This window comes from Pocillopora damicornis, chromosome 7 (assembly GCF_964200805.1).
Source record: "Pocillopora damicornis chromosome 7, jaPocDami1.2, whole genome shotgun sequence".
NCBI lineage: Eukaryota > Metazoa > Cnidaria > Anthozoa > Scleractinia > Pocilloporidae > Pocillopora > Pocillopora damicornis.
The window spans coordinates 15706528-15722520 of NC_142676.1; the positions used below are offsets into that span (position 1 = coordinate 15706528).

The window sequence follows — 15993 nt, forward strand, 5'->3', positions numbered from 1 at the left end:
TCCTTGTCAGCGGAATGGTAACCAAATGCGTGAAGGGATTTCACGATTTCACGGAAAAATGATGATGTAACACTTTGGGATCACGCCGAAATATGTGTGGTTGATCAGTAATTTCTATCCAACATTCTTCGTCTTGGTTCTAAACTGCTAAAAAGCGCAGAGATCTGGTCGGTGAATATGCCTGTAAGCAGTTCATTAGCAAACAAATTTACCATCCTGTACGGTTCTCAGACGGGTCAAGCGAAAGCAATTGCCGAAGAAATCCATGAATTCTCTGAACAACATGGCCTGGATTCGAACCTTTTTTGTCTCAGTCTAACGGAGAAGAAGTTTACCCTAGAGAAAGAAACCCTTGTGGTGTTTGTAGTGTCAACAACAGGAGAGGGGGATCCTCCAGATACCATGTGTAAGTTTTTTAGAAGACTGAAGAAGAAGACTTTGCCCAGTAACCATTTAGAAAATTGTCGTTACGCCTTACTCGCGCTTGGGGACACCAATTACACAAATTTCTGTAACAACGGTAAAAACCTTGACAAGAGATTACTGGAGTTAGGGGCACAGCACTTCTACGACACTGGTTATGCTGATGATGCAGTTGGTTTGGAGTTGGTAGTGGAACCATGGATGGAAGGACTATGGTCTGCACTGAGAAAGCAGTTGGGTCTGGAGACACAGAATGGTGGCATGTCTGATGTTGAGGCAAAAGTTCCTGTGATTGATTCACCAGAACAACCCCTCACTCAAAGTAAATCTTTAAAGGTTTTAGCTGACTCAGTCTTAGAGAACACTAGTAATGGTGGTTTGCATGAGACAGATTCAGTTGTTGTTGTTACAAATAGTCACAGCTGTGACCAACTAGGTGGAAGGAGTCTTACCAATGCTGCATCACTAGCAGTGGTTAAGGCAAAACCTCCTGGTGATCAGAATTTACCAGCCATAGATAACGATGGCCCAGTTGCATGCAACGGTGAGCATGCCTCAACACCTACCTTAAGTGATCAGTTAAAACAGTCTTGGCCCCCCTTGTCAACTTCTGCCTTGTCCATACCACAATTATCACCAGCTTATTTACAGGTAAGCTTCCATCCTGATTACAAATGGGACTGCTCTACATTACCTGTACATGCTGGTGCAAGTTTTCCAAGTGCTGTAACTGAAGTCTCCATGGCAACAGTTGTTTCAGCAAGGCAGCTGACAGAAAGTCACTCAATAAAGACAGCTTTGGATATAGAACTGGATATCACAGACTGTAACATGAACTACAAACCTGGGGACTCTTTTGGTATTGTTTGTCCAAACCCCAAGGATGAAGTTGATGAACTGATATCAAGGTTGGATTTGAGTGAGAAAGCAGATATTCCATTCTCCATTCAGTTAATTCCATCTTCAACCAAAAAGGCAGCAAGTGTTCCAAACTACATACCCGAGTACTCCACCATTAAGTATACTCTGCTAACATGCCTGGAAATCAGAAGTGTTCCAAGCAAAGCTCTTGTAAGGGTTCTGGCAGAGCACACAGCTGATCCACAAGAGAAGAGAAGACTCCAAGAACTTTGCAGCAAACAAGGCACAGGTGATTACACCAAGTTTGTCAGAGAACCTTACTTGTCTTTGCTGGACTTACTCAACACCTTTCCATCATGCAAGCCTCCATTTGAAAGGTTATTAGAACTTTTGCCCCGCTTGAAAGCACGTCCTTACTCAGTGTCAAGCTCACCTTTGGAAAATCCCAATGGTCTTCACTTTGTTTTCAACATTGTGGAATTTCCAGCCTTGGAAGGTGTAAGGGGCCAAAGACAAGGTGTTTGTACTGGATGGTTGGCTTCTACCACAAAAAGTCTGGGGGAAGTTTTAATTGGTAGTAACAAGGAATTTGATGTTGACCTGTCTCAGTTGTTAGTGAAAGATAGACCAAAAGTTCCAGTGTTCCAGCGCAAAAATCTCCACTTCAAACTGCCAAGTGCTCCTAACACACCCATCATTATGATTGGTCCTGGCACAGGGGTAGCACCTTTTATAGGCTTTCTGCAGCACAGGGAACTCATCTTAAAAGCCTCTAATGACCAAGAGCCTCTTGGAGAATCATGGCTCTTCTTTGGCTGTCGTCATAAGGAAAAAGATTACCTGTACCGTAAGGAACTTGAATGTTACTTGTCTACTGGTGTTTTGTCACACCTCTTCCTCTCCTTCTCTCGTGATACAGTTGATGATTTGTCCGGTAAACCAACACCAAAATATGTTCAAGACAACTTGAGAAGCCATGCCACTGAGGTAGCTGAACAACTGTTTAACAAACAAGCAGTGGTTTATGTTTGTGGAGATGCAGACAACATGGCCAAAAATGTTTTTGATGCTTTTCTGGAGATTACTCAAGAGTACAAAGGGGTAGACATAGCTGAGGCACGCAAGGAAATGATGAAGCTGCGCAAAAACAAGCAATACCTCGAAGACATTTGGACTTAGTGATACATGTAGGAAAAATTATGGACACATATAACTTGATACTAACCAATTGAAATAGCTTAGTAACGCCACTAGGATATCTCAGATCAACGCCAATATCTGATCAATTGTGCATCCACCCCTCCCCTAACCCATCATTAGCCCAAGCTTGCTATCAATTGACTTTTGTTGGTTAGGGGAGGGCTAGATTGGCCGGATACTGACATTGATTGTATACCGCCATAAATCCAGTAATACTTTAAATTTCCATATAGGTCAAGGAAATGCTCCTTGGTTGAGACACATCTGTCCTGTCAATGCATGTATGTTGGAATGTACATGTAAAGGGGGAAACAAGAAAAAGAAGGGGGCCTGGTTATTGTGAATGCCATATTGTTTCATCCAATTACATACAAGACTGGGAACTACATGTTTTGGGTTCAAAGGCACCAAGGATTCCACAAAGTTTGCCCAAACCAAGTGGATAATTCTAAATGTGGAATCATTTTGCTCATTTAAACTGTTGCTGGTGAATTATGCTCAAATGCTCAATTTCACTCAAATCCTGGAAGTGGCTCCTGTACAAATTTCTTTGCAGGTATTTCAGTAATGGTGCATTTTTTATCAGTGCATATGGTAAATTAACCTTTCCTGAGGTGCTGACAAGGTGAATTTGTTTAACAAATGAGCTTTTTCAGTTGGAGATCATTGCTTTTATTCTCATGACCTTTATGTGAGATTCTGGGGTGACACTGTATGGAGAAATTACATGCTAGTCACTCTTCGGGTTAAGTTAAAGTAGCTGACAAAAGAAGGCAGATTAATGAGTGGGTTTTGCCAGTTCTTATTTATGACCCTGGGCAGATGTTAATTTGGGATCTCCCTAGTTGACCTCCCTTCTGCTACTGTATATTCCACACAAAACATCATCAAAATACTTGGTTAACCAGGGAATAACCTTTTGAGGCATATTTCAGTGGAAAACAAACAATGGAAAATTGTTGGTCTTCTGGTAGAGCAGCCAGTGGTGGCTGAAAGAATGATGCAACAATATGTTCTTACTTTCACCTATCTGTTATTTAATAGTGTGATCAATTCTTCTGGCAGCAGGCCAGTCAAGAATAGGGCAATCCAATGAAATTTTCAGAACTGTTAGTGTTAGTTGCTGGGTGATTTTTTCACTCAGAGGGTTAAAAGTGGTACAGAAACTTCAAGTCAAGGAGAAAGTAATGCTTTATTTTAAAATTAATGAATAATACATTATTGATTACAGTAATACTGTTTACCATCTTTGGAATGAGCAAATTTAAAATCCTTCCATATTATTGATCTTTAAGTCAATTTTTGTGGGATTGCTTGTTGAATTCCTTCCAGCAAAAAGTTAAATTTGTAGAGGCTAATGAATGCCTGCTTCTTTGGCTCAATCCTCTAACTCCCAAGATCCACTTAAAAATTCTCCCTACTGGCTGCTATACATTTCTTTGTATATTAGACAGGAGAGCTTGGTACTGGATTGAGATAACACTAAGTAGCTGATAAGCTTGTCTGTTCTCATTACCAAGATTTTGCAAGATAAATAATTTATCTTATTAATAATTATTATTAGAAATATAATGAGAAGTTTTACATGAATTGCTTCTGAGGGTCAAAAGGTTAACTTGGTCACTATGTCAGCTAATCAATTTAATTAAACTGCTTGTGAGGAAAGAACGTAATTCATATAAAGGCTCTGTTGAGGTAGACTTACTCCATCAATAAATATTATTGTTCAGTTTAATTTCATGAGTGTAAGTCTTTGTTAACTTGTTCACAAAATGTTTTCCTATTTCTTCTATCAACAAATTTTATGGAAACTTCTTTCAAAACACTACTTCAGAAATTAATTAATCAAAATAACTGAGTCTCACAAAATTAATGTGACAAGGTTGTGCTAAGATGCACATAAAGGCCTTGGAGGAATATTCAACTAATGTGGGTCTTCATTGGTTTTGTCAGGTGAAAGCTCGTTATGTGTTTTTACTCTGGATTATTATTATTTTCCATTGCCATTTTCTGTTGTAACAATAAACCATTGTGATCATTTTTGTTTTGATGGTTTAATATTGATTCAAAACTGCTCCAACGCTTTCACACATAGGTTCTACTGGTTATAAAGGTGACTTGTTCCTCTCCAGAGCATAAGCAAACTCCTGGGAATACCTCTTTGCCACGCAACCCTTTTGAAAAAGCTACCACCAGTTCCTTTCCATTCTTCATAAAACCAAGTGTTCCTTTCTCTAAATCAAGAATAATTCCTATCATATCCCAGGTGTGGTAGCTTTCATTTCGCTTTCCATCCATAGCTTCCCAGATAGGAACATCAAAGGTTAGAAACCCAATTTGATTGTAAGCCCAGCCTATTTTTCTGCCAATCGCTGGCATTGTTCTGAATGCTCTGGCCTTCTTAAATTCTGCTGTTACAAGACAAACTGCCACTTGGCCTCGGCAATTGTTAAAGTAGAACACCCACTCATGTTTACCAGAAGTGTAACCATGACCACCAGGGGTAAGAATCAAAGTTGTGCTGTAGCCATTTCCTGGAAGAAAAGAAGAACCAACAGAATCAAAGTGTCAAATTTATTGGAAGGAAACAATTGTCATGAGAAGTACACAAATGGAGTACCTTTGAGCTTAAACATGGCACTATACAACAATAAGACTTTGCAAAGGTTTAACACAGTCTACAATTTGCAGATTGACATTTTTTTTTTCAATTTTGCAGACTGAAACATATTTTTTGCTAATTGAGATGACTAAGAGTTCTGCTGGGAATATTTCTGCAATTTCCAGTTTTAAGAGTACAACACTAACAAGAAATAAAAACTAATATTTTCAAATTTATCACATGAAGGGTTATCAAAAATTGCTCATGAGTAGAGTAATTACCTCATGATCACCCCTAATGTTGATCATGAAGGTATTGAGATTTCAATTGATCATTTATTACAATCAGATTGCATAATTAAACTTCTCTCGATCATTCTGCAGTCCAAATCTCAAGTCTCAAGATCTAGGCTGACATTTTCATTAAAACTGGAGCAATTACACAATACAGAGCCACTTTTGAAGGAGCACATAATTATTCAGTGGCCTGTTTCCCATATCAGTGGATAAAAGAATGAGGAATAATGAATTTACATATCATGTTAGTGGTTCCTTTGGCCCAGCAATGAATGAAAGAACAAGGAATAATAAATATGCAAGTCTTAATTGGGTCTATATATTCAGGTCGTTACAAATCAATAGAAATCGATCATTGGAAATTAATCAAATACTCAGTATTATTCTATAACTGTTAACCATTAGCTACATATAATAAATGTCGATAATCACAAGATTTGGTCCCAGATTATCCATAATGTTGATTTACTCGGCCAAGAGAACAAATGACATCAAATCAACTAAGAATTGAGTAAGGGTTTTTGTCTTGATGTAAAAGTAAAAATATCAAGAACAGATACAAATTCCTGTTTCTTTTTTCTGTCTTTGGATATCCATCAGTCATTTGTTCCTTGCTTTAGTCTCTGTCTTCTTCTTTGCCTTGATTCCTCTGACGAAATCCATGTTTTCGATATAAATCGATGGAAATTGCTTAAAATCAAACTATCATTCCAAACAATGTTTTGGTCGAAAATCGATGATCACATATTGTACCTCCGCTATCGATTTTTATTGATTTTCGATTTCAATCGATTAATCAGTATCGAAAATTATCGATTACAATCGATTCCATCGAGCATCGAAATTATCGATTTGTAACGTCCTGATATATTTAGTGAGTCGTCTGGCACGTTTGGTTCGGCAGCCTGCAAACGAGGCAAACGAGCTGACTCGTTCGGTAGACGGTTAAAAGTGGCCCTTTATTCAGTATTTCAGCGTTAAAACTAACCAGTAAAAGTGATGGTTTCGTTATTGTTGGAGAAAACCACTTCATCGGAGCTACTGTTGGGGTCGAATGCAGCAGGTTCATCGTACTCCTTCAGCCATTCGATGACGTTTCGGGGAAGAGGCAGCCTTTGAAGAAGCTTTCTACTTCCCACGGAACGAATCAGCTCTCGACGACAAAGTTCTTGGAGACTTTCACAGCACTGAAACATTCACGTTAAACTTTATCCTGTTGCATTAAACAAATCAAGCCGAAATCAAATGAGACGCAACTAACGCAACAAGTGTTTGTTTTCAAGAGGTTTTGTCTGTTTTGTTTTGTTTTTAATTTTCTTACTAGGTAACCTCTCCTGGAGGCTTGGATGTCAAGTTCTTGAGATGGCGGCTGTAAGTGCAGCCTGTGCTTCATCAAATCAAATCTAAATCGCTGTTTCTCAGAGTGATTGTGGAATAATCTGAAACCATGGAATTTGCAACCATCAACGTCTGAACCTCGTCATGCTTCATACCCAAAGATGTCATCCAAAAGGTTGCGGCGTGTTCCTGGAATACGATCCGAGGTGGTGGAAAGACTAGCAAAGCATCAGATAGTCACTTGCAAGGTTAGCTAACTCCTTTGTTAAAAGGTCTGTGAATAAATGAGAGCGGAAGCGATAAGACTCAGACTTTTTTTTTAAGCCTATCGTAAATGCTTGAATCCGCGTCCCTACTGTTGACAAAAATTTGCAATGATAAAAAATAAGCACCCCCCTCCCGTTGAAAAAGTGCCCCCTTCCCTTTGCGAAGGCTCCTCCCTACCCCTCAAATAAGAACCCTTTCCCCTCAAATAAATTCCCTTTTTCCCTCAAAGAAGCACCCCCTCCCCCTCAAATAAGCACCCCCTTCCCCTCGAAAAAGTGCTCCCTTTTCTTTTCCTTGATTCTCTTAATGATTCAGATGTGGACAATGTGTATGTAAGAGTTGAGTTTACAGTCGTGTATATGCGTGATTAGTATAATTAGGCTTTTTACATGCAAAAGTGCACAAACAAACGGCCTTGCAAATGCATCTTATTGAGTATGGCTTGCATTTGTAGTTGTTTACCTTGTTTCTCAATGCTCAGAGACCCATGTAAATGAATAAGTAAGGAACCAAACAATTAGTCAAGCTCCTGCACTAATATCCTACACTTAAATACAGGTTTGATTTCTGACTGATCTCCATGTTTCTTATTTTTGCTGATATTGTACAGGATTTGCTTCAGAGAAACCACTTGGAACTTCTCAAGTTTACTGGATCAAGTTATCAAGAAGTTTTAGAAATTCAGAGAGCTGTTGGTAAAGCCATCGTTCCCAAGGTGCAAACAGTAAGTACTGATTTCTCTGTACAAAAATGCTGGGTTATGCAAAATATTTGGACACTGTTGAAGTCCTGTTAAGACAGTTAATGATATGAACCTTAGGGTAACAACACTTGATTTACTGTATCCAAAATAATCTCCACAGTACTTAATCACAGCAAACCACTTCTGTTAAAGTTACAGTTACCATGACACAATATTAGCAAGCAAGCATGTTTGACTTTTCTGTGGGGGGGAGAGGGGGGTTGGTTGTGGACATTTCCACATTCAAGTTTGTGAAAGATATTATTCATAGGTTTTTGGGCACTGTTTGCAATCCTTTCGCAGCTTCCATCTATTTTAAATTGAATGCTAATGCTTTCTAGCTGCAAAAATTGGATGATAATGTTGATTTATGATATAGCAGTATATTTTGTGGTTAGGCCCTTGCCTTGTTTCAAAGATCAAACAGTCAGAAATCATTTCTTCCAACTTCACTTGGTGATCTTGATTTGGCACTGCACGGAGGGCTGAGTTGTGGTACAATCACAGAAGTAAGCTCTATACTTCCTTCTTTTTTCCCTTTTATTCCCAAGATCTAAAAGTTTTTTCTCCTTCCTGGTAAGCATACACTCTTTGTTGACTGGTCATGAGAATTTGAAGTTAAATCAAGGCAATATGATAATTTTCATTTTCCTGACTACCTACTCTAGGAGAGTATATCAAATGATCACTCCAAAGTCACAGCATAGGCACAGTTATCTGATTTTCCTTTAGTGTGAGAAAGACCAGAAGAATTATTTTTCAATAATGAATAAAATGAAATGATTCAGAACTGCTGTGTTTCTGCGTGGTTTGCAAAGTGTAGAGGTTAATTGCAAGAGACAAATAGTTTTTTGCTCACACACCATATTGTTGCTTCTGGTGTAACTTAAAAATTGTAAATTTGCAAAATACACTTGTTTTGGATGTAGCAAGCTGATCATTTCCACACACAGGCCAAAGACAGTTTTTTATTGCCCAACAAAGGAATAAAACGTATTTCTGATTCTTGTCCTGCTACTGCCAGTCATTTTTGTATTATCACAGAAAAATATCATCTTATTTTGACAGAATTATTTTATATAAACAGATTAAGATTGCAGTCAAGCTATTCAGGGTGATTTTGACTTATCTGCGAGTCTTAATCTCATTGTCTTTTTTTTTTTTTTAATGAAACATAGATAGCAGGCCCAGCAGGATGTGGTAAAACACAGTTCTGTATCATGCTTAGTGTGCTGGCCACCCTACCTTATGACAGAGGTGGACTGGATGGCAGTGTTATCTACATTGACACAGAGGCAGCCTTCAGTGCAACAAGGTTGGTTGTCCTGTGTGAAGTCTCTATTTTATCACATATAATTAACAAGGTTCCAGGGACAACTCTGACCCCAGCTTAAGAGTTAAAGGCTCAAGGTAGCATAAACAGGCCTAAGTCCTGTTTTGTGCTGCAAGTTATGCCTCACCCAATGTCAGTTTTACCTCATAAAGCTTAGCTGCAACAGTTCAGTGTCATCTGATGTTTGGCAACCAGGTTGTGTCCAGCATGGGGTAACCTTAGAGATAAAAGCCTGAATTTTATTTTTGTTTGCAGTTTTTTTCAAATTTCACTGACATCTGCTTTATAGATTGATTGAAATGGCATCCAGTCGGTTTTCAGATCTTTTCAACTCAAATGAGTCACTGTTTCATCTGTCAGAGAGGATACATGTGTGCTGGGAATCTACCTGTAGCTCATTATGGGATAGGTAAGATATTTGATGTAATGTTATTGACTGGTCCTTTTCATGATTATTCATTCAAGGTCTCATATCATGATATATATTTCTTTATGTATTTATTAAACTACTGAGCACCAAAACTAAAATGCTAAAGGAAACAGGTAAGAAAAAAAATGCAACTGAAATTAAATCTTGATGGCAATAAAAAATCAAGATACAAGGGGGAACAGTTATTAAAAAGAAAAGTGTTCATATAACCCTTTACAACCTAACATTAGTATTTATATTCTCCATACTGTTCTCTTTACATTCCCTATGGTACTGATTAGGAGAATTTGTTTGACAATCAGGGGCTACATAAATTGGTGATCATTTCCTTCAATGTCATGACCTTTATATTTGATGTAAGGATGATACTGGAATGAGAAATTAGAAGCCAGTCTCTTTTAGGGCTATGTGTAAATGGTTAATAAGCATTATCTTAGAACAAGACAAAGGCCAGGCCCACTAAGTGAAGAAAAAGAATGATTGCGATATTCAGCCATCTTGATTAAAGAAGTTTAGTCAATAAATGATTTGGCCTAATGGTGACAACAAAGAATTTTGATTTTAAAGGAACAAATTAGTCTAAATGCACAATCCAGGGTGGGGTGGGATGGGTGTACTACGCCAGTCTGGGAAGCCAAGCATGTCAGTCTCATTTCTCCTTCCAATTGCTAGCTATAAAATGAATTAAGGAACCGCTGGACTCACAAAAATCAGACAGGGTCATCTCTCTCTTCCTCCATTGAGGGAGGAAGAGAAAAGACCTTGGGAACGAGGTTGACAAAATCTCAAGTTATACCGGGTGAAACAGACAAAGCTTTTAATTATCGCTTGGAATTGTTTCACTAGGCTCCAGAGACTTGAAGAGGAGGTTATTTCTAAACGTGTAAAGCTCGTCATTCTGGACTCCGTCGCTTCGCTTGTAAGGAAGGAATTTGACAGCAGGCTGTTCAGAAACTTGAACGAAAGAACAGCGCTTCTTTCCAAAGAAGCGGCCATTTTGAAGTAAGGAGACTTTTCTTTGACAACTATTTCAAATATGTATGCTTTGCACTAAAATCATCTCATGTACTCTGTAGGTCGTAGAATAGATTTTCACAAATAGCGTGGAAAGAATTTACGAGCCTCCATTTAATACGGGCGCTCCACACGTTCTTACCTAGTAGACAAAGCAAAATGTGACTTTTGCCGATCAGGGGCAAGTAGTGGAGCTTGCCTCGACTTTGCCCTTGGGGATCTTTTCGCACTCTTGATACTAGTAGCATGTTTTCCAGCCTTTTCCTACGCCCGTACATGAAACATGTTTTGCCGCATCATCCTCTTTTCCATTTAGAAAAACTGTAGGCCTGCCATGAACAGTCAAATGTATGATGAAACTAATCGTGGCACAAGATAAATCGAAAAACTGTTTCTTCAAACACCACTTTTGTCAAGTTTACTTGCTTCCTGTAGGGCGTGCGGTGAACGCGGGAAGAGATGAAACAATGTCGAGTGCTTGTCTCTCCACTCTAAAGAGATAAGCCCCCTCTAAATGCTTTACGCACCTTGAAAGGAAAAAGGCTAATTTATTTATCATGAACTGCATTTACATTTGTTTGAACAAACAAATAGTACACTTGTCTGTCTACTTTTCAGATATATTGCTGAGACGTTCCATATTCCGGTAAGATGTTTAATAAACGAGGCTAAAGGTATACTGTACCTATTCTAAGAACATACTTTGAAGAATAACGCGCTTCTGATCGGCTGAAAACGAGTGCATTTTTTCATGTTGCACGAGTGCAAAATTGTGACTCGAGTGCAAAGTTGTAATACGAGTGCCAGGTTGTAACACGACTGCAAATCACCAATAGCGCTCGAGTATTGTCGAAATTTCGTCTGTCTTGACTTGCTGTGATGGTTTTTTCTTTAAATTAGTAATGAGTGATAACATGATTACTCGTGAATTCGGTGCAAAGAAGCGCTTGTAAATTTTTCAAACACTACAAGGGCCTGTGCAGTGTTGTTGTCCTTGAAAAATTTACTCGTGCTTATTTACACCAAATTGTACTCTAAATCAAGATAGTACCTACAATTATTTTGCTGTAAAAACCTTGAGTGAATTACGAAATAAAAATTGCAAAGAAAAGAACTGGACGGCAAAAAAGAGAGGAAGAAGTAAAGGAAGGGAAAAAAGGTAGGATAGCCATTTGAACGAAACGATGCATTTGTAAGCGACCAGCCTTCCTGATTTATGAAATAATACCAATTAGGTAAATCATTTCGCAGTCGTCTCGAGAAATGTACAGTCGATTTACGCTTCACAACTTTTTGTTGAGCTGAAATGTGCCACAAATGGAACACCTTGAGTCAATTCTTTGCGTCTCGACTGTTCTAGGTTGTCGTTACTAATCAAATCACTACTCGTTTCATTGGTGCGGGGAGTTCCAGTGGAAACGAGGGTTTCCAGGACGTCGACGGCGCAGACGTTGAGCCCGAGGAGGACGATGGTAGTCACGTGACCGCTGCGTTAGGTAACACGTGGTCACATGCGGTGAATACTCGTCTGATTGTACAGTATTTGGACGAAAGATTTCGTCAGGTATTGACTTTCAAGATTGGTGATCTGTCAATTTTGTCCTGAAAACCAATTGTTTAAGAAACTCATTCCTCACTAGATTCTTCCTTCTTCTTCCTCTTCTTCTAAAAACAGGTTCTGATTTCCAAATCTCCAGTGGCGCCGTTTGCATCGTTTGTTTACACGATACACGCTCAAGGATTAGTTTTGGAACGTCAAGATACGAACTTGAATCGCCATGGTAAATAGCATGAAACCCTACGTATAACAATCCCTAGATTTTAGAAACAGGTTTAACTTTATGACCCTGGGAGTGACTAGCAGACAATTCTCCTTACAATGTCACCCCTGAATCACACATTAAGGTTATGAGAATAAAGGAAATGATCAGCAACTAAAGAAGCTCTTGATTGTTAAACAGATCCTCCTTGTTGGCACCTTGGGAAGTGTACAGAGAACAGTGTGGAGAAAATGCAAACTGATGTTAAAAGTGCCTTAAAAGAGTAAAAGCACACATTCACGAATTCAATTTATGAAATTTCTTCAACAAGAACTGAAGCTTATTTCGAGGATTGCGGAAATAATATATAACAACTCTGAATTCAAATGATTGAGGCACATGGCTTTGAAGTTTACTCTTCCAGATAAGGCTGAATGGAAATTTCAGATTCAGCAGCCTCAGCTCTTACTCTTGGCTAGTTACACCAAACGGCCTTCCTAAAGGCACGAACTAATGTTTACTCCAATGGTCGCACACTCTATTGATAAATGAAAAAAAGCGAGACAGTTTTGTGACCGATGTCTAAATATGATTTATTTGTAGGTCTTGGTGGAAATCCCTCTTTGCAGCCTATCCAGGTTCGTTCTGCCTTCTGACCGAAGCGGTAACACATTCTCCTACTGGGAAGTTTATTGGTGATCTTTGCTGTACCATTCTGCAATAGCATAACCAGCGACATGAGCTCGTCATCGCTTTGAGAAAGATATCTCATGAACCCTTTTTTTTTCGGCAACACGTAACTGATAGGTAGCTGCAAAATGTTTCTGTTGAGAGTCTTCTGAGACTCCGCAGTACGCTTCTGTGTCTCTGTTTTTTCGGAAAGGCTCAAGAATTTTAATTCTCACTATTTTCTCGATCGCGTAGCCCCATTTAAGATTAGAAATGCTATGTAGTTCTTTCCCTGAGGTATATTTATATTTCGTTCGATTCCAGTTCAAAGATATTTGGCCTTGGACAGTTTTAACATTGTAGAATATTTAATCGACTCTTTCTTGTGTGGACGTAATTTTTTTTAAGAATTGCTTGATCAGTGGTTTTGAACCATACACAAAGGAGAGTACTTTCGAAAGTTAGGACAATCGGTCAGAAAAATTGCTCGTCATTTTAACTAAGTGCCATATCTCAGAATTCTATCATATCACGTATTTATTATATCGAAAGAACGATCTTCGTATGTTTCTAAGGTTTATATTACGCAATTGAATTGTCACCTCGCAGGAAACTCTTCAAAATAGCGCAAGACACATACCTAATTCGTGACTGAGAGCGTATCAGCGTATCTCTCTCGAAAGTAACTTTAATTCGAAATTTAAGTTCTAGTTAAGAACTCAATAACATGAATATGCCTGTCATTGTGAGATTGCCTTGTCTCAGGTTTTCAAAGTTTATATTTACCGAGATATTTTATCGCCCCTCTCCTAGTACGAATATAATTCGTTCACGCTCTACCAAACGATAGCGGAAGAGTTGCATGGATACCATAAACTGTCGCCAATACAAAGCTTATAAACAGAGGGGCTGATATACCAGGGGGCTTGTAACCGGAGGGGCTTCTAAACGGAGGAGTTTATATCCCAGGGGACTTATAAACGGAATGGAAAGAGCGCTTCGCAACATGCTATAGAAGTCCTGATCAAAAGAGGTTTTGCATTTACTGCTTCATAATTGAACTTCAAAACGTCCTAATAACTCGAATTCATTTCAATACATTTGGAACAGAATTAAAGCCAACAAAACATGTTGTTCGGAACGAATTTTTCAAATTTTTCAAATTTTCACAAGAAAAGCTAGAGGGATCCGGGGGGAGCCGGGGATGATAATCTTCCCCGGCTTCGATCCGGAGGAGATTATCATCGAATGTATTTTTTTGGTTACAGGTACATGCTTGCTTTAAAAATGTCTTTTGCATTAGGATTTTAATGTAAAAAGTACTAAAATTCACAATTATTTATCCTGCCCACGAATTTTACCTCACTTTTTTAAAATTGTACGATAACTAAAAGCATCATAAATAGCACATTTGTCTTGTTAAGTGCTTAATAACTCCCACAGTGCTATTATCATAGGAATTAATTTATAGAGAATCATACATAGGCGCGCATAGATATGGAATTTCTCTTCGAGTTGAACACGAGAGGAGAAATTTAATATCTACAAGAAACCCTGTATTATTATAGACTTTCAATTTTTGAGCGTTTGTACTTGAAGGCATAAGTAATATCATATACGTCTTTTTCCATCATTAAAGCAGCTTCAAGTTTTTTATCGTTACTACACATTGGTTACCATCACCAATCTTGGCTTCAATATCACTGTAATCGGTGGAACTGTTGACGTTGAATACTATTTAAAAACTTCTCTTTCACTTGTTCAATGTAAGCTAGAGACAGTAGAGACACTTAGCAATGTTGGCAATGACCATACAATTCGAAACGGATCGTTCCGCAAACTCAAAATAGCAAGGGAATCAATTGATTTAGCCAAGGTGTTACCAGAATCAAACCTGTAATCACACGAGTTATTAATGATTGAAAAATTTGGTCAGCTGATAACTAAAGACGACCAAAGAACATTAACACTCCTGTTAGGCGCTTATAAAGACATGATGCAGCGTGATCAATTAGCAGGAAACAATATTACGGACGCCATGTTGCTGGATTGAATAGGTAGCTCTCATTAAAGTGAAGACATTCGTAATGGTATTTATCTGACCTTTATCATAATGATTACATTTAGTATGTTTTGCTCAAATTAGGCACATTATGCTATATTTCCTTTGCCATTATTTGCATTAGTTTTGTCACTTGTGTGAAAATTATTAACGCGTAATGTGCTATAATATTTGTGTTGTTTCAAATAAGATGGGATCAGACGAAACTGTTGTATTACTTAAATTATGTAGACAACACTTTGACAAAACAGCGCCGTGTGTACATCAAAATGATGTTTTAAAGGAAATAAATGATTCCATACTGTGCAGGCCTAGAAAGAGCTTTTGAAAAAGAGCTTTTGAGCCATTGATATCAGAGCAATACAAGTAATTAATTTTGACAATTGGTTATATTACTGTTGCCTTCGTTTACTTTCCTGATGATGACCATTTTTTTAAGTGTTTGACTCTCGTGCTAGAGATTTTTATGGTAAGAGTCATCCCGAAGGAACTTGTGTACTGTTAGATATATCATATAAAGATAACGTAGTGTAATACTTTCAAAATTTATATGGAATAACTGAACTTAAAGGTTTAGATTAAGGTATTTATAGAAGTAGTTTACGCCGGAGATATTTGTTACTTTATTTCTACAGTAATAACCAATCTGGGTGGAGCTAAGACCATGCTCGTTTACATATTTGATTTCATGATCTTAAAATTAAAATCTTTGACACCATGGATGGAAAGCATAGAAGGATGATCAGATTTTTTTTGGATGAAAATTGTGTGAATTATGATGTACCCACCGTTTCGTAGGAAACCTAGTTATAGAAATAAATTAAAACGGGAAAGAGTTGACTCAAGCGTACAGCCCATATAGACTTCCGAGTGATGAGCTCCCGACAAATGGCTCTCATAAAAGTCAAGATGCACATAATTTTTTGTACTGATATGACCTTTAATACAATTATTGCATTTATCAAGTTCCGATATTGAGTACATTGTCATGTTATA

The 15993-nt window shown here is 38.1% G+C and overlaps 3 protein-coding genes across 6 annotated transcripts; 2 read left to right on the top strand and 1 right to left on the bottom strand.

Moving 5' to 3' along the window:
- The first annotated feature begins 12 nt into the window (after positions 1-12).
- LOC113682435 (methionine synthase reductase) lies at positions 13-4524 on the top strand. Its single transcript, XM_027199606.2, has one exon. It carries the CDS (start codon positions 178-180, stop codon positions 2461-2463), a length of 2286 nt encoding a protein of 761 aa, XP_027055407.2. The 5' UTR covers positions 13-177; the 3' UTR covers positions 2464-4524.
- Positions 3658-6676, bottom strand: LOC113682440 (uncharacterized). The gene is made up of 2 exons (XM_027199612.2): positions 6371-6676; positions 3658-5018 (listed from the first exon to the last, which is right to left on the bottom strand). Exons 1-2 carry the CDS (start codon positions 6576-6578, stop codon positions 4570-4572), a joined length of 657 nt encoding a protein of 218 aa, XP_027055413.2. The 5' UTR covers positions 6579-6676; the 3' UTR covers positions 3658-4569.
- A 158-nt stretch (positions 6677-6834) lies between these two features.
- LOC113682436 (DNA repair protein RAD51 homolog 2) lies at positions 6835-15968 on the top strand. 4 transcript variants are annotated; one of them, XM_027199607.2, is made up of 10 exons: positions 6835-6968; positions 7598-7711; positions 8128-8238; positions 8908-9044; positions 9352-9471; positions 10339-10494; positions 11125-11152; positions 11867-12070; positions 12182-12287; positions 12870-15968. In XM_027199607.2, exons 1-10 carry the CDS (start codon positions 6882-6884, stop codon positions 12920-12922), a joined length of 1116 nt encoding a protein of 371 aa, XP_027055408.2. In that variant the 5' UTR covers positions 6835-6881; the 3' UTR covers positions 12923-15968. The 4 variants fall into 4 exon arrangements, with proteins under 4 accessions (XP_027055408.2, XP_089068100.1, XP_027055409.2 ...); XM_089211974.1 differs by having other exon boundaries at positions 12468-13451; XM_027199608.2 differs by lacking the exon at positions 8128-8238.
- The last annotated feature ends 25 nt before the right edge of the window (positions 15969-15993 follow it).